At 34.2% G+C, this 20628-nt stretch overlaps 2 protein-coding genes across 6 annotated transcripts in view; both read right to left on the reverse strand.

Moving 5' to 3' along the window:
• Nucleotides 1–245: 245 nt before the first annotated feature.
• On the reverse strand, nucleotides 246–8306 carry LOC120325790 (basal body-orientation factor 1-like). 2 transcript variants are annotated; one of them, XM_039391957.2, is made up of 14 exons: nucleotides 8158–8306; nucleotides 6852–6929; nucleotides 6217–6351; nucleotides 5984–6107; nucleotides 5692–5757; nucleotides 5191–5300; nucleotides 4780–4879; nucleotides 4373–4534; nucleotides 3776–3958; nucleotides 3337–3462; nucleotides 2663–2763; nucleotides 2152–2304; nucleotides 1561–1740; nucleotides 246–503 (listed from the first exon to the last, which is right to left on the reverse strand). In XM_039391957.2, the coding sequence occupies exons 2-14, from the start codon at nucleotides 6905–6907 to the stop codon at nucleotides 356–358; spliced, it is 1644 nt and encodes a 547-aa protein (XP_039247891.2). In that variant the 5' UTR covers nucleotides 6908–6929; nucleotides 8158–8306; the 3' UTR covers nucleotides 246–355. The 2 variants fall into 2 exon arrangements, with proteins under 2 accessions (XP_039247891.2, XP_077967811.1); XM_078111685.1 differs by lacking the exon at nucleotides 8158–8306 and having other exon boundaries at nucleotides 6852–7052.
• A 6461-nt stretch (nucleotides 8307–14767) lies between these two features.
• LOC120326569 (uncharacterized) overlaps nucleotides 14768–20628 on the reverse strand; it is a 44758-nt gene continuing 38897 nt past the window's right edge. For 3 of the 4 annotated variants that reach the window (XM_078112121.1, XM_078112119.1, XM_078112120.1), the window contains 5 exons: nucleotides 19188–19355; nucleotides 18738–18905; nucleotides 16838–17002; nucleotides 16283–16342; nucleotides 14768–15209 (listed from right to left, as the gene is read on the reverse strand). In XM_078112121.1, the coding sequence (XP_077968247.1) occupies nucleotides 16313–16342; nucleotides 16838–17002; nucleotides 18738–18905; nucleotides 19188–19355 (531 nt within the window). In that variant the 3' untranslated portion in view covers nucleotides 14768–15209; nucleotides 16283–16312. The remainder of the gene's footprint in view (nucleotides 15210–16282; nucleotides 16343–16837; nucleotides 17003–18737; nucleotides 18906–19187; nucleotides 19356–20628) is intronic. The other variant, XM_078112122.1, reaches the window with a different exon arrangement.

Here is a 20628-nt window from a genome sequence, read left to right on the forward strand (position 1 = left end):
AATTTGCACTAAGGTCAGTATATTCAAATTATTTCTGAACTATTTATTTTTGCTTTAGTTTTCTTGAATTTATCTCACTTGATGTGGGTATTGGTAACTGTGTATGAACGACACCTTCGACCCATAAGCAAGTTATAAAGTAATATACTAAAAAAAAATTCATCTGTAGCCTGCATCTGGCATATTAGAAATTCTGTATAATCAGAACATCAATTGAAAATTCACTAAAATTTATATTTCTGATAAAATTAGAATAAAATTTCATTTCTAAAATATCAATCACAATGTTCCAACAGTTTTTATAATTTCATGTTATAAAAAAATATAAAACAGCGATGCAAAAATATGGAAGTCTTCATGATGTGACTATTGCCTTAGGTTTGCCGATATCGGGTAAAGATACTCCGCTGGTATTGTGATCTGGTATGCTTGTGACCTGCTGTTGTTGTATTTCCTCTGACTGTGTTAAAAACGCAGGAGCTTCTGGTGCTTTGTCTTCGTCGCTGTGATAGACGTGTATAAGTTAGCTAAAAGGATTTCCTAACTTAAAAAAAAAGGAATTCTTGAAGCAGTGGAAGTATTAATTAATCGTATTAGATTCTTAAAAAAGAAGCACAAGTATTTGAAAATATGCTTTTTTAAACCTATAAAAACATTAATGCAGGGGTGGGCAACTTCTCTACTCAGCTGGCCAGATGTGAGAAAATTAAGTCCTCGTCGGGCCGGATTATTTCGAAAAATACTACGGTATCCAATCTTTGTTAAATGCTCGACACTCTCTGTCAACTCTACGTTTCTTGGGATATCTTATGGTTAATAAAACTTAATATTAAATCTAATTTCTAAAATCTGTTTATATTTAGAATATAAATATAACTGTTAGCAGTAGTGGGGAACGTTTACTCTCTGCTTTGACCTTATATTGTTTGTTTAACAAGTGTGCTAACGCAATTGTTTGTTCACTAAAGCAATTGTTTATTTCACCAACTCGCACTGACATTGCGGTGAGAGTAGAGCGATCGGCAACTTTCAGGAATGATGTGTCGGACCACATTACAGAGTGTGGTTGGATACAGTCAGCAGGCCGGACGCGGCCCGCATGTAGCCTCCCCTGCATTAATGCATCACCAGAACTTCACCATTGTATGACTAGCACATACACGAAGGTTCGCATGGTACATGGCAACAATATACACAAAACTGAATGCCAATTATCATCTAGAATCGATAGTTTTCAAGATCAATATACCAATTATGGTGTAGTCCAGGGATGTGCCCTGTGCATGCAACCTTATTTACAGAAGGGCCAGATACAAATAACTGGGTGAAGCCGCGGGCCATACCTCTATTTAATATAGCCTTTCTAATAGTTGCAAGTACAAAAAATTGTTTCTTTTTGATTCAGCTGCATTGTTAGGGGTCCTTGCAGAAATGGCAGGCAGCACAATTTTTCCTTGCGTGCCGCATTTGCACACCCCTGATGTCGTCAATTCAATTTGAAAGAGTATCATTCTGTTTTGCTTCTTTTATCAGGAAATATGATAACTTCATTATTCTCACCTTGGTTTGTTGGTGAGGCTAAGTTGAGCTGGAGCAGATGGTGGGTGTGGCAGGGCTTTCTGCTGTTCCTTTTTCTTTAAATTAGCAATTCCATTCATTTTTGCAAATAATAATCTTAAAACTTTCTCTTTCTGCTCCCAGGTTAGTTCTCTGATGTCGATTTTATTTCCTAGTGACGCCCTGTATATTATATAAGCGGTAATTCATCTTGTATAACAACAGTAATTTGCATTATTGATAGTTTAAGGAGGCAAGATCATCTTCAAAATTCAACAAACTTATTTTCAGGACAAAGCACTTTTCCAGAAGTCATCCAGAAGCGGGGATTCCGCCATCTATCTGATGGTTGTCGGTTAAAAGATGCTAGTTTGATAATTCAACAGAACCATACAATATTCAAATTCCATAAATAAATTATTTCTAATCAGATATTTAAACCTTCGATGTCGTTGCTATATTTTTTTCTTGGATATTGTATATGAAAATTTTTTTACTGCTTATCGGTCGGAAAAAATAAAATCGACTCAACATATGAATGAAATATAGCACCGAGTTATGCTTCAGTAACATTATAATAACAGATATAATTACCAATTTTCAGCTTCGCTTAGATCTGCATAGACACTGTTTGTACTCGAGTCAGATTTTTGAAATGTTCTAATTTTTGGATAACTCCCTTGACCTGCATGAGCTGCCATCATTTTACGTTGATAAGCTGATTTTGCTGCTTGAACATACTGGGCTCTGAAAATAACAATTTAGAAATTCAATAAATTAGGTTTTGGGGAGACAAATTTAGTAATACGTAAAATATTCATAATAACAGTAAAGAAGTTGGGGCAAATCTAGGAATTCAAGATTTTAATAACAGGTTCCTTTTGTATCGAACTTACTTTTAGCTCTATCACTGTATGTAATATTTACTTATCTATATCACTACTAAGCTACATCAACTTGACAAGCTTAACATAAATCTAATATTAACTTTCGAAACGTGAAATATAATATTACTCGTCCGCTCAAGAATGGGTTTGCTGATTATCATTGCTTCCCAAGAACAGTTTTCATCCGAATCTGTTTAATCCCACCATGGGCATATTACCTGTTCAATGCAATCTCAGTGCGAACTTGTTCCAAAGCATCCAAGAAAAACACCTCAACTGAAGTTCGTTGGTCAAGAATACTTTTAGCAACAAATTTAACCTGGTAGTAAGAAATGCAATGTTAACTTTACTCTATATGCATTACTTCGCTTTACAAAAATATATAAATTTAATATTGATTGGAAACTTCCCATCACAGAACACAATAAACCAGTGGATTTTAACAGAGAAGGTTTTTTTATTTTTGTATGTATTCGGTTTTGTTTTCTGTTCTGCTGTAAACTTTTTTTTTCATGATGTCATGTTCGACTCTTTTCTCCTTTGTACATTACCGGTAAGTACTGTTAGACTTAATCATGGGTGTCGCTGCTCGTTAACCAGATTTGGTTTCTCGCGCCACGTTTCACCCTGAAATGCCATATTCTTGTCTTTTATTTCTATTGTTCGCATAAAGTGTATTTTCTTTATGGTGATAAAATAAATACTGATTACTGGTTTCGCCAATATGTTCCAGGGTTTGGGGTTCCATTCAAATCCGAAAGTCCATATTAATATATCTATATAGTTCAATTATAATCAAATACCTATTATAATAATAGTTTATATTTATATTTCATACAATTCAGACAATAAAAGACAATTGATTGATTAATAAAAACTTCATAATACTCACTTTATTCATTTCTCTCTCTTTCAACGACAAAGTTCTTTCAAGTCTGTGCACATCGGTTCTAGTCACAGCAGTTTCAACACGAAATTTTTCTTCCAATATTCTTTTTTCAGAATGAAATTCATGAACCTTAAAAGCATGGCAATCGTTGCATTTCAAAATATACTTTTTCTACATATACTGTTCTAGATTTGGAAGTAACAGGGTTCATTTACACCTGTAAGTTTATTTTGAACTGTTGTTAATTACTCTCGGATAATTAAATGAGTTCGAAAGATTTCCCTTTAGTATGATGCTGAAGTATTTGAATTACCGCTGTTAAAAAATTAACCGCTGAATTGATGTCAATGCTCAAAATGTAGATCAAAAATTATTTGTCCATGTACTTTATAATATGAAATTCATGTCCAGCATCTAAATTAGGACTATAGTAGTTATTCACCATTTTACTCAAAGCTTTTTCCAAATTTTCAACTTTTTCTTTGAGATTAGCGATAAGTTGTTTATTCTGTTTACTCTCGGTCACTTTTTCTTTCACTGTTGCATCATTGAGTTCTTTATGTGCCCTCAATTCTTCAACCTCCCTTTGAAGTTTGTCTCTTTCAGTTCTTAGGTCTTGAGATTCCTAAAAGCAAATGATAATATTCACTTATTGGATTGCCCAATCAAACCACTGGGAAGGTATGAGAATAGTACAAAGCAATTATTACTGGCCTTCCATGCTTGATTGACGGTAAGTTGGCATTCTATAATAACCATGTGTGAGAGGATTGGCAGAATCCTCACATCCTTAGGATGGTTTGCGTGACTGTGAATCAATAGTGACTCATCTCCATTACTCATCCTCTTGGAATGGTTCGTGCAACTACAAGTTATGGTTTACTTTGCCTTGAAGCCATTGTATGTAGAATGATTATCTTATCAGATATTCCCATATATGGGCTGGCAACTATATAGGAGGCCGCCTTGATAACTCATGAAGGATGAAAATTCTCTCCCTCTATTACTACTATAATGAGAGGCGGGAAGCATATCATACCTTTATATGATAACTCAGTGCTTCATTTAGTCTAACATTCTCCTTATAAACAGATCTTGTTGTTTCATCCAAATTTGCAATTGCTTCTGTATGAGCTCTTTCCGCAAGTTCAGCTATTTTTTGACTTGCTTCTCTCTCAAGGCGAATCTTTTCTTCAAAAAACTGCAAAAAAAATCAATTCATTAGATATCTGATTTAGTCACAACAGAAAACAAGATATATCATTCACATGAGTAATTATATCATTTATAGCAGTAGTACTATTTGCAACCATCTAACTGGAATTACCAGAAATAATTATTTTTTTGTCATTTCAAAATTCCTGGTGGGTAAAAGTACCAGATAATTGTCCCCCATGAAACAAATTCCACTGAAACAGCCTGTTATAATGCATTGAATAAGACTACCTTGTGTTCCATTTTTTGTAGTGTGTCTTTGTGTTCTGTGTTTGCAAGATAAAGTCCTTCACGAATCTCATCCAATTCTGATTGCATTTGTGCTCGCTTTCTGAAGTTTACAAAGCAATTTAAAAGAAGCATGAACAAAAATGAAACTTGATGAAAATTAGAATTCAATATACCTTAACAGCTACATATACAGATAATTCACTATTGGCATTCTATAACTAAAAACAGAAAATTGGTATCTATAAACGAAGTCACGCCTTTATTGCTCTCTCATTTGAACATACCAGTAACTGATATTCAAGCATTTGAGAATGAACTTTCAATAACATCAGACTTGGACTTTGACTATCACAATGGCAGAAATATTTTGTCAACAGTTCAATGAAATGAGTTGAAAGTTCAAATTCTCACCTTCGAAATTCTTTCACCATCTTTAATTCAGACTGCATTAGTTTCACTTCGCTTGTTCTTTGATGTAATTTGTTTTCTAATTCTGCAGCTGATGCATTAAATTCTGCCATCTGGAAAATAAATGATAATTTTCTTATTTGTTTGTCTGTATTTTTCTTGAAGGTGGTGGGTAGGTGAACTTGAGACGGAAATTGCATTCACATTCTGAAATGACCTCTGAAATTTTGTGATTGCCTTAGCCGTGTTCTAGTGATCGCATTATTTTGCAATACATCGTCATTATCTGCGGAAATTTCATATTCCTGGGTAGCAAGATTTTACAAAATTTATTTTTTAAAAAATTTAGGTCGCTAGAAAAATAAATTGGAAACTACTGTATTAGGCCTATAAGATATCCCATCATGCCAGATAAACCCGACATGAAAGTATGGTTTATAAATTCATCAATTTGAAAGTCAGATTTGAAAAGATCGATTTGAAAGTCAGACAATCAAAACTCACAAACTTTTCTTTTTCTTGTCGACTCTCCTTTTTGAATTCTCGAAGCTGATGCTCCAACTCTTGAATCTAGAAATATGAAAACATTTTATGTATGATCTATATGACAAATATGTCACATCAAAAACCCAAACTCCAGCTTTTCGAGAACTGAGATGGTATCTACTACCCTAATTGTTATTCTCTGACAAAAAATCAAAAAATATATTATCACTCAGTATCTTGACTAATACCTTACCACAAATACAGTGATACAACAATTACATACTAACATATAAAATGATATTCAACAAACCTTATCATCTTTGTCTAGTTCTCCTTTTTTCATATATGTGATAACATCAATTGTGTCTTTTTCAGATTGAAACAAAGTGTCATGTAACTTTTCATTATCTACTGCTAACTTTTTACAAGATTCTCTGTTGAAAAACAAAATTACATAAAAATTATTAACAACCAAAATTTGGTAATTCAATAATACCAACCGGACAAATGAAACTTAGTAATTTGACAATTTCCATATCCAACCTGTATTCATTTCTTGAAACTTCAGTAACCTCAAGCCGACTTGCCCATAACTTTGCATTTGCAACTGCCATTGTTAATTCAGAATCTCTATCAACTTTGGGCTTTCCAGATTTTCCTCTTTTTCCACCCTTCTTTCTGTAACATTAGAATGGAAACAAGAAATATGGAATTATCTGTATATTGTTATTAAGAAAATTGATAAATATGAGCATAAAAACTGTTTAGCAAATTTAAAAGGTAATCAAAATCATATAGCAAACTATCAACTATATTTTGTTTGCTGCTGGCTTAGAGTTTGAAATCAAATTAAATTTAAAGTAGGATCTGATTTACATATTCTGGGAGAAGAAGGGACAATAGGGCAGCTTAATCATACTGTCATATGGCGAACCATGGTCTATCGTCCGATTACCAGTCTATATCGGGTATGGAATAGAAGGTCGGTTATTTTGTTTTCAGATGGATGGACTTGATAGCAATCTATTTCTCAATTGTATGAAATCAACTTAGAATTTTAAAATCTTATATGTTCAATTTTAATCTAAACATATTCAAAGTTGGTCATAACTTACAAAAGTTTAAGCTGCAGCAGGCTAGACAAATTTTTCTTTGTGAACAGATTATAAGTTACTTACCCGCTCTTTTTGCCCTTCTTTCCTTTCCCCTTTCCCTTTTTTCCTTTCTTCGGCATTGTGATTCTTCAATTTATCAGACTGATTGAAAAAAAAATGTAGTAGCCTATGTATTGTGAATGTGTTTATAGCCTCAATCTATCCGAAAGTTTTTATGATGAAATATTTTTGCTGGCAAATGTCTTATGAAAGAGTATTGCCAAGAAACGATTATGTGGTATAAATTCAAGTTTATGTTTTCAAAAAAAAAATGAACACAGAAAATAAGAAAACAAAATGAAAATTACAGTTTTACTGCGGAGGGGAAATCGGGGGGAACCAAAGCTGGTTAACAAGCAGCGACACCCAAAGTTCAAATATCTAATTTGAAAAAGTGAAATTTAAGAGTTAGGAAACTAGTGTTTTTGACGTTGAGTACCGTATTTATCAGTAATCTAACATCGCTTAATAGAGATGGGCTAGTTAGTTTCTTGGGATTGCATTGAAGAGTCCGAAAACCAACTGCTGGACAGGAAATTTCAGCAGTTGGCGCTTTAGTATATTGCTAATTCATAACATAGGAACAACAATCTAACAACAATAAAGTAACAAGTTTGCCGGTGGCATAAATACAAACCAAGAAAAGTAACTTAATGGAAAAAATATTTTAATACAGTAATAGGATAGGATAGGATTTACATATTTATCCCGGGGGAGAGGAAAGCCGATAAGACGGCTTATCCATATGGCGAACCACGGCCTCTCGTCCGGTTACCATTCCAAGTCGGGTATGGGATTAGTTTTTACTGTATTGTTTGTTTTCGGAAGCATGGACTTGGTGGTGGAGGATTCCATAACCGACCAGCGGTTACGTGAACCACCCAACGACGGCGAGGAGTCCAGCAATCCTCTCGCTCATAACCATCCCTGCATGAGATTCGAACCTGCGAACCCATGCAGAGTGACTAGAGGTGCGGTGGCGAGCGAATTCCTAACGCTTAGCCCGTTGAGCCACACCGCCGCGCCATAGTTTCATATTCTATTCCTACTCCACAGCTACGGTACCGCATCCTACTTAAATCAGCAGTTGTGTATGCTTCTGCTATTTTATCTTCAATAAATAGCCTATATATACCAGTACTCCAGTATACAGGTAGGTAGAGTAACAAAAATCTCATGAAACTGTGAACTGTTACGGTAAATCTGTAAATACTGAAATACAGAAAATACCGTAGGGTTTCTGCCTTTTACAGTTTTATGATAAATGAATAATTAAAATTATGGCATAAAAATTTGTTACATGGTTTTTTATATACTTATATTTGTTCACCTGATTTCATTGAGTTGTTTGCCAACTTCTACTGAAAGCCTAGCAAAAATACTGCAACTATCGCTCTTGGCGGTGTTCCTACAGCTTCAGTTGTTATAGTAACATGAAAAAATAGCATTTGGTTGACATTTGACCCCTAGAGGAATCAGTGATGTACGTACTAGGGTTAGTTCGGATACCTATAATTTTCACTATCCGGATAACGGATATATCCGGGTATTCCGTATTTTAAATATACGGTTAACCGGATAGTTACTGCTGATTTTAGAGAACCGATTTCGCAGGATTTTCGCGGTGAATTGAACGAATAACACCACACAGTTCTGTTGTAAATACTCACATATGTATTATTTTTCTTGAATATGAATTATTGTGCATTTTAATATTGCATGTGTCAATAAATAATAATTTAAGCTCAGTAGTCGTACCGATGTACAGCGGAATAATAAAATGAAACATTTTTTGAAAATATTGTGTCCTAATTTTTTTTCCCCCAACTGCTAAGTTATTTTCCCTATTCAAATAATATGTAAAGATTTATATTATTTCTACTTTATTGTAAAGTTTTTTAAAAGTTTCTTTTTGTGTCTAGAGCCTCTTTACTTTAAATTTCGACTCGTACTAAATTTTAGTGTCGCAGACTCACAATAATCATTTCTGATCATCCGCACCTTCCTATCAATTGCAATGAAATTTAATATTGTCATGTATAGTATTTTGTTTTCTATAATATTTGGTGATTTCTTGCACGACGAAATAAACTTTGTTAATATATACCACAAGAGCATACATATAAATGAAATCATGAACACAAAAAATCGTGCATTTCGAGCATTTTATTTCGCTGAGAGAAGTATCCAAAAAATAGAATATAGGGGGAACAAATTCCGTGAAGTGTATAGGTAAATATAAGTCATTTGAACAAAAATTTTAATAACAAAGCAAATTGATGATTATGAAAAAACCGAAGTGGTCAGAAATTTCTTCTAATTTGAAAACTTCACTTATTTAACATGTCACTGTAAATATTCTCACGTTTGTACTAATTAGGCCACAACTTTAAATCTATTTCCATTCGAATACCTTTTAAACTAAATTAACAGAGCCAAAACAATGCTGCGCCAGTTTTTGAACAACTTTACTTACCACCCTAAATGAGTAAACGAAAAACATGACACGATACAGAGTCTGTCACATTAAACTTTTCTGAAATATTATAGACCATTTTGCAAACAAATTTGTTTGTGAAAGTTCCATGAAAACCATAAATGTAATAACAGCCTTTCCTCCTCATTTTGAAATTTTCGAAAAGGTCACTAATAAAGGCGGTCGAATTTTACAGGCTAATTGTATTATCATCGCCGATCGTTTTCTTCCGCATCGCGTTATTATTTGGGGAATTAACATCGGCATTATGCCAGTTTTGATTTGAAAAGAAGTTACATCCCGTGAAAAGTTACCCTTGTTGTAAATTCAGTAAATACGATTATTACGATTCAACAGCGCCTAAAATAGAGTCTTGTTTTATCTATCACTGGCTCATAAATCAAGAGTCGTGGTATTTTCGTTAGCATTCAATTCCTTATTGTCAGTCAAAAATGTGTGTTTCAGATCTACTCTCTTAACGATAGATAGATACGACGATAGATAACATACTGCGGCCATTTCAGTTCCGGGCGAAATAAAACAATTATCGGCGTTATATACCGACGAAACTGAACCCGACTTTTCTCCCGAAAATGTTGATATATAACTATAAGCTAATTAATATCTGCATTTATTGTACTAAATAAATTATACTCATTGGAATTGCAATAATAGCTCAAATTTGATGAATTTTCAAGATAGCAAAAATAGGAAATTGGATTTGTTCGTGCAGCTTACCATTTATTTTCATATCTAGAGTAGAAATGCTTTTATTTTAAGGTAAGTCGGGGTCTTCTATACTGCAAATACGCAATAATCACATTTTTCTGCGTGTTTTGTGATGTAATACTATAGTCAAGTTCACTCCAGCATTACACGGATGACTAAAATATGCAGAGTGGTGTGGATATAAGTGAATATTATATGCTCTGAGAGATGTCATTGGCCACTCAACAAAAAATATAAAAAAAATCACTAATGCGCATATGCATTATTTATACTGCTCTATTATCCGGTTAACCGTTACAATAATATCCGGTTATCAGATAGAAAAATACCTCTTGGTTAATCGGTTATCCGGTTAACCGCTATCCGGATAATCCAACCCTAGTACGTACTATAAGCATTATTTCACTAAACATAAACAGTAACATTAGTAAATGTAAAATGTGAAAATTAAACTTATGCAAGTTTGGTAAATATTGTGATTTGCAAGGAAAAAAGAAAAGTTGCGATATGTGAGTAGGGCGTATCGGACTCAAGAATGTAAAATAGTGCTAAGATGTTGCAAGTAAATATCTTGATATCAAGAAAGCAGTATAGGCGTTTGCGATAACTTGGGGGGCGCTGATGGCGATTTGGGCTATTGGAGGGCGCTGGCTGTCAAACTGGTCGATTGGAGGGCGCTGACATCAAAACGGGAACTCACAAAAAGTGTGGTATTTCATGTCATTTACTCCTATGATTTGGTTCAAACTAGTTTGCTTGTGATTTCGGTGTTGGAAATTTCTCGCTCAACGTAGAACAGGTGTATGGTGGCCCATCGTTGTCATGCGTAAAATTGAAAAATGAAATAAAAAAAACTCAAAATAAAAGTAAAATAAAAAAATAGTTGTAAAAAAAATATAAAATAAAAACGAATATAAAATAAAAACGGAATAAAAAGAAAATAAAAAGGTTGACAATGATGGGTCACCATACAGGTGTTATGACTTTTTTAAATTCTGATTATTTCATAATAATACTAGTCTAGAGCATACGGCATATGCGTCCTTCACCATGCACTTCACGTTTCGTTGTACTGTATTGAATAACAGCTTCATTTTACTATCGGGCTCTATGATGCTTTGAAGCGCTAGTGTAAGTACAACACCCTTATGTCATAATTTTGGTTGTGTTAAGAGCAACACGGCGCCAGATGGGAATTAACTTATTTATATTAAAAACAGTATTATACAGCGGGGTTCCCAAAAAACGGAACCATCAATTTCTTAATTACTTCAAACCAAAATGGAGTAAATTATTTAATTTTGTCTTCACTTGAACTTCTGTTTGCGTATGTTTGTACCCCAAAGTGTCACAATATCTAAGACGTTTTGCACAAAAATTATATTATTCTTAGAATATGTTCCAAATGTTCTCCTCGTCATTGAAGAAAGAATTGCATTCTTTTTGCAACATTGTCAATCACTCTTCTTTGGGTATTTCTCTATTTTATTTCTGCAAATGCAGCCTTGAGTTCACCAATCGTTTGAGAATTGTCTTGATACAAATTGTTCTCCGAACACGCTAATAATCAAAATCTGAGAGGTTTCAGTTCGATAATGATGGTGCTCACTGGATATCACTGCTGTTTTTTCACTTCGCAAATCATGCGTCTGATTTGGTGTATGGGGGCGCTTCGTCATGCTGGAACCACTGCGGATCACCTCTATCAATCCATCAAGTCATGTCCAGATTTTTCTTGGCACAACCACGTAATGTTCTGAATTCACCGTTTGAACTCTTTCATTTTCATGTCCTGACAGCAGAAGGTGCGCGTCAGCGAACAGCTAAGTGAGGGGTTGAAAATTTTGCCAAACTACTTAGTATAATCATACGCAAACAGAATTGAGTTTATACTTTAAACCCATGTTCAGTCTCCCGGTGTTCCATCGAATTGAAATATCTTCACGTGTGAGATTGGGTCTGGCCCTTGACAGCTCATTCTGGGTAGAGCGTGTATTTAGTGTAGTGACCGCACTCTTACATATCAAGAGAGATTTTCTCGACAGTATCAGACGAGACTCAAGACTGTTTTTGACTGAAATTAAGCCAGATATTATCAAGCTGGTGGTATTCCACTAGGCTCAACCTTCACATTATACTAATGATAAATGGAGAAGAAAGTTGCTTTGACTTTTTTGTCAGGGGGGGCGTTTGCTAGTTAAAAAGTCGTCCAAGAGGGCACTAGCAAATAAAAGTTTGGGAAACACTGCTATAGACACATACAGCCATTAAAGTAATGCACCTACAAAAACCAATGTCATATGCATAAACAGCCTACTCAATACAGATATTCAAGTGATGTACATACAAAATTCAATGACATGTGTTTATACAAACAACTGAATGTACATATTCAGCTATTTAAATAAGTTATGCAATTACAACATTAAATGTCATGTGCATATACAGTCAACTCAATGTACATATGCAGCCATTCAATTGAAATACATACAAAATCCAATGTCATATGCGTATACAGCCAACTTAATATTCAAATACATATATTTAAGTGATGTACATTCAAATCGAATTTCATATGCACATGCAGCCATCTCAATATACATCATATACTTCTATTCAAGTAATGTACATACAAAAATCAATGTCATTTGCATTGACAGTCAACTCAATATAGATATACAGCTATTTATGTGATGTACATACAAAATCCATTGTCATATGAATATGCCTCCATCTCAATATACTTGTACAGCCATTTAGGTGATGTAGGCTACATACAAAATCCAATGTCATATGCATATGCCTCCATCTCAATATACTTGTACAGCCATTTAGGTGATGTAGGCTACATACAAAATCCAATGTCATATGCATATACAGCCATCTTAATATACATATAAAGTGATTGAAGTGATGAACATACAAAAACCAATATCCTATGTATATACAGTCAACTAAATATACTTGTACAGTCATTTAGGTGATGTACATACAAAATCCAATGTTATATGCATATTCAGCCAACTCACTATACATACATAGCAATTTCAGTGATTTACACAAAGAATCCATTGTCATATGAATATACAGCCATTTCAATATACATATGCAGCCATTTAAGTGCCGTGCATACAAAATCCAATGTCATATGTATATACAGCCAACTAAATACACATTTGCAGCCATTCAAGTGCTGTTCGTACAAAATCAAATGTTATATATATATACAGTTCACTCAATATAAATATACAGTCATTTATAAAGCCATCTCAATATACATATACAGCGATTTCAGTGATTTACATACGAAATCCATTCTACATGCATATTGAGTTGACTGTATATGCATAGGACATTGGATTTTGTATGCGAGACTCTTAAATGGCTGCATATGTGTATTGGGCTGGTTGTATATGCAAATGGCATTGTATGTTGTATGTACATAACTTAATTAAATAGCTGAATATGTACATTGAGTTGTTTGTATATGCACATGTCATTGGATTTTGTTTGTACATCACTTAAATGTCTCTATTTGTATATTGAGTTGGCTGTTTATGCATAGGCTTATGAATATGACATTGGATTTTGTATGCGAGGCTTTAAAATGGCTGCATATGTGTATTGAGCTGGTTGTATGTGCATATGACAATGGACTTTGTATGTACATCATCTAATACTCGCCGACTACACAAACGCAAACGCAACGCTGTACTTTTATCCAAATTTGCTGTGATGAAAGATCGATTCATAGACATCCATTTTCAATAAAGAGGTTAGATTTGACCTCGCACGCCTCACACTTTTGCTCATTTATATTTCTCTATTCTATTAACAATCCCAGACAAATTATGTTCCATCCTTATTATCTTAATTTCCTGTTGACAGTGACTCATTATTGCGCCATAGTGAAGACATAGGGAGTGAAACTTTTCCCCGGGTTTCGAGATAACGCTTTCTGACTCTTTGTTCTATACGGCACTGTGGGATTGCAAAAGTGTCGTTTAGTATTGAGATTTGTCTTGGATATAGTTTACATTAGGGGTGCGGGTTTCGTGAAATCTGTTATGTTAATTTAGCTCAGTTAGGTCCTATTTAGTATTGGTTATTATTGCTTGTTATTGTGAATGTTATTTTATCATTCTTTCATTGCTTATTTCTAGTGCATCCGTGTCGTTATAAATTAGTTTTATCGTTGGTCTTCAAGTTTCTGTTCTGTAGCAACATTTTACTCTTATGTGGAGATTGATGAATGCAGTTCGTTTTCTAAGGATCTCGTTGCCTCTTTATTACTTTGGTTGTGCAGTTACTATGACAGTATGAGCTGGGAGATCGCGCATATTTCTTCATGCGGGTAGAAAATGCGGGTGCAAATAGGACTCCACTACAACAACATTGAGTCGATTGGAATTCACGTTCCAACTTTACAAAGGTATGAACTTGCCAGGCTTGTAAACTTGTATATTTTATATTAGTAAATGTAGGCCTGCTTAATTTTTCCTGACGAAAACAGCCTTGTATTATTTCTGTTTGAAATATTCAGCCTATTTAATCTATACAATCGTACCATGTTGTGATATACAGAAATATTGATTGGTATATGAGAACCAAGGTCTGAATAAAGTATGCGCTATTTTTTGAACTTGGTATGTCCACGACTCCTAATTTCGAACCAGGTGCATTGTGCTAATCCATTGGTCTCTCTTATTTATCGGTTTGTAAGAAAATTGCATATAGAAACTATGTCCATCATAAAAAGAGCATAATAGGACATAATATTCACCCACAAATTTTGCTCTATGGCTATGAACATATCCAAGTTGAACGAAGCTTAAAATATCAAGTTCAGTAATTTGATTGAACGAATTCAGTTTAATTTGGAGTTGCTTCATCTTTGGCATTTATAATTAAGCTCACGTTGACGTGCCTTCATTTTTTTTTTCTCAGTTCTTTCTCCCCTGCCACAGAATCACATATTTTGTTATTAATTATGGATTTTATTTTCTATATTCGAAATAAACACAATGATCCATGATAACTTTATCATATATCACGTCATAATCGAATAAAATATAGTGAATATATATATATATTTGAAATGTACAAAACAAATTATACTTTGTTCAGGAAAGCGTCGCTTTTCAACCATAACGGGCAAGCTCAATTATCGCTCACAGCTGCAAAAAATAAATTTAATTAAAAAATGCTGGCTTAATATTAGCTCGTGGAAGAATAGATTCCAAAAGAAGTATAAATTATTAAATAATATTTTGTATAGCATTATAAGAACCTATAAGCATATTATGTAAATCACCGCAATAAAATAACACCGCTATTCTGAACAAAACTTTATACCAGTGGTCGCCAAACCTCATATATTACTTGGTCAAATATTCACACTTTCAATAACGTGCCCCATTAATTTTCACCTTTAAACAATCGCCACATTAAACATCAAAGTATGGGCAAATCGCGAATGGTTTGGCTGATTAAGTGAACAAAATTTAAAATGCTCAACAAGCAATATTCTACGGTACAAGGACTTTGAAATGTTTGATCCTAGTCTTTTCAAACATTTTATACTAAATGTTACTAATCAAAATAAACAAAATTGATAAATACAACTACAAATGAGCAAATGTATGTAGCAAATGACATACATATACAACTGAAAAGTGCTTACGCTACTTGCGACAGAACAAACCCTGTACAACAACCCTTGTTAGAGAATAAATCCACAATTTTCGAATTGAATAGGTTTGCGCGTTCGGCTGTTTCTGTACATTATACGTTAAGTAATTGGAGGACCGCAAAAACTTTGCCGCGAGGGTCCAACCACTGCCCTAGACTATCAGTCGATGGAATCAATGTTGCTACCCGATCTAAATATGAACGGCCTAAAAAATCACCGTTTTGATATAATTTACCCAGTTTATTACAAGCTGAGTTAGGACTGAGTGTATTTTTCAAGATTTTGGTCCTTCCAAAAATAGCAGCACTTCGAGACTCTTTTCCACGCCTCTATTTAGAGTAAAGGTTGAAAGCACGGCGTTGAAAAAGATTGGGGTTACACAACGGCCCGCAGTGAGAGATTCAATTTGAAATAATGTGGAAGTAGTCATTTTTGGTTCAAACAAGAACATGAATTATAACTATTCAAGTCGAAGTCAATCACGAAGAACCGAAAATGTTTTTTTTTTTAATATCAAACGTTGATCAGTACCAATATCACAATTTCAATGTTACTTACGTAATAATGATGAATATAAATGTGCCTTGACTACGCCCGTTTGTCGGTCACAATATCAAGCTGAAAAAGTAGAAGAAATTTTAAATCACGTAAAATGGATAGTTTCTTTGTGAATGGTTCATAGTTAGAGTATTAACCCGGAACAAAAAATAAAGAGATGAACCACCGGAACTATAATGGATGAAGCAAATCTCAAGTTATTTCAGAAGTTCACTTCTCCCCTCTTTTGTAAAAACCGAATTTTTGCCGATGCGGCAAAATCTGTTTAATTTCACTAATAGGCTTCCGAGAGAGAGATAAACACAGAATTATATTCGAACATTTTCAATTCATTTTGCTAATAACTTATTTTCAATTCATTTTGCTAATAACTTATTTTCAATTCATTTTGCTAATAACTTTGCTGCCCTATTTGGTATACATTTGTTCCAAATCATTGTCTCGAAAAGAAATTCGGGGCAAGAATTTAGTTTAGTAAAAACCGAGTGTGTTAAATTAAATTAGTTGTTAAAATTTAATACAATTCATTTCAGTCTAAGCTAATTACCACTTTACCTCGCTAAATTGAAGTTTGTTTGTTTGTAGAACATCTAAGGCCGATTGATCAATATCCCAACCTGACAGGATAAGCTTTTGCTTCACTGCGTGAAACAACCCACAAACGCTTCTAATTATATCTCGAGATGGCTTGAAATGTTCCTTGAGCATAAGTATTGGCAACTATACGGAATACAAAAATACGAATATTTTCAATACAAGAGTCTTGCTGCAGACTAACACAAATATATTTCTGTACTGTTTCGTCTGACCAAGGATCACAGAACATATTACAAGTATTAAATTTAAAAAAAGAGACCTGGTCGTCGGTGCTCACTTCGATAGTGTAATTAGAATTGAAAAACCATTTCCTAGCCATATCTCCCGAAAAACTAAAGAATCGTATTTTATTCACCTACTTAGGTCGCATGAACCATTGGGAATAAACATTGAAAAGGTTCAGGGCATTATGAAATATTTAATACACTAGTTAAATAAATTTTTGTGTTTTATGCTGTTATGCTGTTAATTACACAATAACCATTTTACGAATTCTTTAACATGCGTAACTCCCATTGCTATGATATTATTTGTTATGTTGATATGGCACCATTGTATAAATGTGCGTGCAATTTCTCTTCTTTTTCCTCTGCCCTGCGTAGGGCTGGGCGCCTCGAAACACTGTTTCGATATATTTCGAAACACTGATACGTCAAAACGGCGCTGTTTCGACTTCCGAAACGGATATTATGACGTCATAGCAAATGCAACCTGAAATCAGTCAAGGTATCATTAAGCGATGTCCAATTCGAATTTAATATCCGAATTTATTCGAATGTCGCGACTCTCAAATATCGTTTTTGTGTTTATAAGAATATTGAATATCGCGCACAAGTCCTAGCGCCGCCGTCCACGTTTCGATTGAAAACATTTCACAATAATTTCAATTTTAAGTTTTATCGTAATCGAAGACACTCCTTGCGACGCGCAATAAATTACTGCCGACATGAAATGATTTAAGTCAGCGCCGACTTACCGCAGTATGTATACCACGTCGAGGAAGTTTTCGATGTAAAATATTTTACAATTATTATCGTATATTGCAACATCGTCGAGATAGTCGGGGTTACCGCGGCAATAAATCTAAATTCGAACTTTGTCATAATTAATCTTTTTCATCCTTAGTTTCGATAGTGAGCGAGCATTTCTTGCATTTACCTCGTATGAAATAGCTTTCAAATATTATTTAGTATCTAATCTATCGCAGATTTTGTTGTTAATAATAATATGGTTCAGTTCAAGTTTGCGGTATTAATTTAAAACCAATAGTAAAAGCATAACAGTCGACATGAAATATTTAAATCAGAGCTGACTTGAAGAAAAATAAAACACGATTTTTAGTCTTAATTCTCCGTCATTGGCGGATAGAAATTTGTAAATCGGGTCCACTCATTTGATTATGATGATGATCGCGTTAAAAGCAAAATAAAATTTAATTCCCCCCAGTAGCAGAACCGGCCATATCTGTGTGGAGGGATAATTGTGGCGGAATTTATCTTAATTCTGGAAGATATGTGCTGTTGTCCATTATACATTAAATTCGATGAGTAATATTGGACATGTTTTACTGTTTGTGACAAACGTGTGTTTTGTTTCGATTTCGTTTCGAAGGAAAAATTTCGTTTCGATTTCGAAACACCAGTGTTTCGAAAATGCCCAGCCCTAGCCCTACGTCAGGCGAAACGTTACAAAAATATACTCATGTTAGTGTGCACCAAGACTGTTAAATCACTCCGGAATATTATCTTCAATCTTGCTGCAGCATCCTTACATTGTATAAATACGGATCCACCGACATAAAAAATCTCTATAAGCAGTCTTTCCCTCCCTCGGCACATTACTACATTTTAGTTCGTACCTTCAATCCACTTTCTGAAGCTCCTTTTGCAAACCAATCGAGTTTCGCACATGTTAGACTGCAATTGCAAATCGACAAGCCATTTGGTTTGGTGATTGATGCAACATAGGCTAACTTTCCGAATACTGAAGGTTCCATTGATTTATCATCAAGTGCTAACACTTTGAGCTGAAAATAAAGTATTATCAGGGTTTTCAACTACTTTACAAAAGATAAAAAGCATACACTGTACATTGCTAGCTTATGTGTTCAGAAAAACATATACATCCGATGCAAACGAATAGCGTTACGACTTTACGAACTTACGACATTAAAATTATGAATCATATTTTATATTCTTTTTATTGTGTGGTTTTATTATACATATACCGTACAAATAAAAAATTTGAGTTTGTCTTCTATCACTGATTGTTATAAAGCCATTAATAGGATTACTATATATAAAAATACCTTTAAATCGATGTTCGATGCTTCTTGTGCAAACGAATCAAGTTTTTCACTTGTCAAATTGCATTCGATAAATTCCAAGATATTAGGTTTGGTGATAGATGCGACTCGAGAAAGTTCACAAAATGCTGAGGGCTTCATAGTAACTTCTCGAAATTGTAACGTGTCGAGCTGAAATACGTGGAAGTGGAGGGAACATTTTTATTCGTTATTTCAGTGGGTCTCGTTGTTGTTGATATATGCTTTATGGCGCTTATAACTTCAGTGGTATTTTTTGATTGCATTGATCAATTTGAATTGAGAATCTTATACTGACCTATTATACAATATTTACAATTAAATATTTATACAATTAAATTAATTACAATAAGTAACTAATCCTAAATATTTCTGCCCGTAGACAAAACAAATTTAATAACAGTTCCAATAATGTCCATATTATTGGGAACTTCTTCCAAAGTCAGTTCCAATTTAAGTTTTCTGGCTTTGCGAATTACTGGAATTCTCTCATGGTTGTATTGTTTACAATGAAGTAGGTAGTGGGTACGGTCTCAGGTACAAAATACTGTTCGCAAAATTCGTCGAAATGACAGCCAATTTTATGTAAATGTGAATTCAGGGCGAAAAGGCCAGTTTGCAGTCGAATTTAAGAACTTGATATTTACGTGATAAAGTTTTGTTTTCTAGTCGTGACATCGTGGTAGGATAAAATCTTTTATAATGGCTTGCGGAATCGCTATTAACATATACCGTATTCCATTTTGCTCGAGTCAAGTATCAAAGTTGGATTTTGCTTCTGAGTCGCAAAGTGAAAGAATTGCACCAATGGAAAGTTTGTTGATTGCTCTTTTTGCCAGAATACCCACTACTTCATTTCCGATAGTTCCTACGTGAGCAGGTGCCCATAGAAATGTAATTTGTGTTCCTTGTTTTGTTAACACCAAGTTTATAGCTGCTATTTTCGCAATTAATATTTTATTAATATTGAATAATCAAGAAGAGATGAAGGGATATCGAGACAATCCGTTATTATCATAACGCGTTCCGGTCTTGTTGTTGCGATCCATCTGAGACAACTCAGTATTGCGATTTTCGCTCCGATGTATGGGAAGAAACAAAACGATGTAATTTCAGATTCGTCTCGACTTTCGCTTGAGGCGCATGATATGCTGTACCCCCACCAAATGAATTTTTCGAACCGTCCGTGAATACTTGTACATAGTCTTTATAGTCTTCGTGTACATGGTCAAGAAATGACAGTTGTAGTATTGTTGGTGAACATCCTGTACCATGAATCGTTAACGATGTATCAATTTGCGGTGGCTTCATTATTCAGGGAAGAGTCTCAAAATTGACATCTTTTTCAACAGAGAAGTCGTTAAAATAGCTCATGTTTGTTTTCATATTAAACGTTGTAAAGGACGATTTGTCAGGAAAATATTCT

Source organism: Styela clava, chromosome 4, assembly GCF_964204865.1.
Source record: "Styela clava chromosome 4, kaStyClav1.hap1.2, whole genome shotgun sequence".
Taxonomy (NCBI): Eukaryota; Metazoa; Chordata; class Ascidiacea; order Stolidobranchia; family Styelidae; genus Styela; species Styela clava.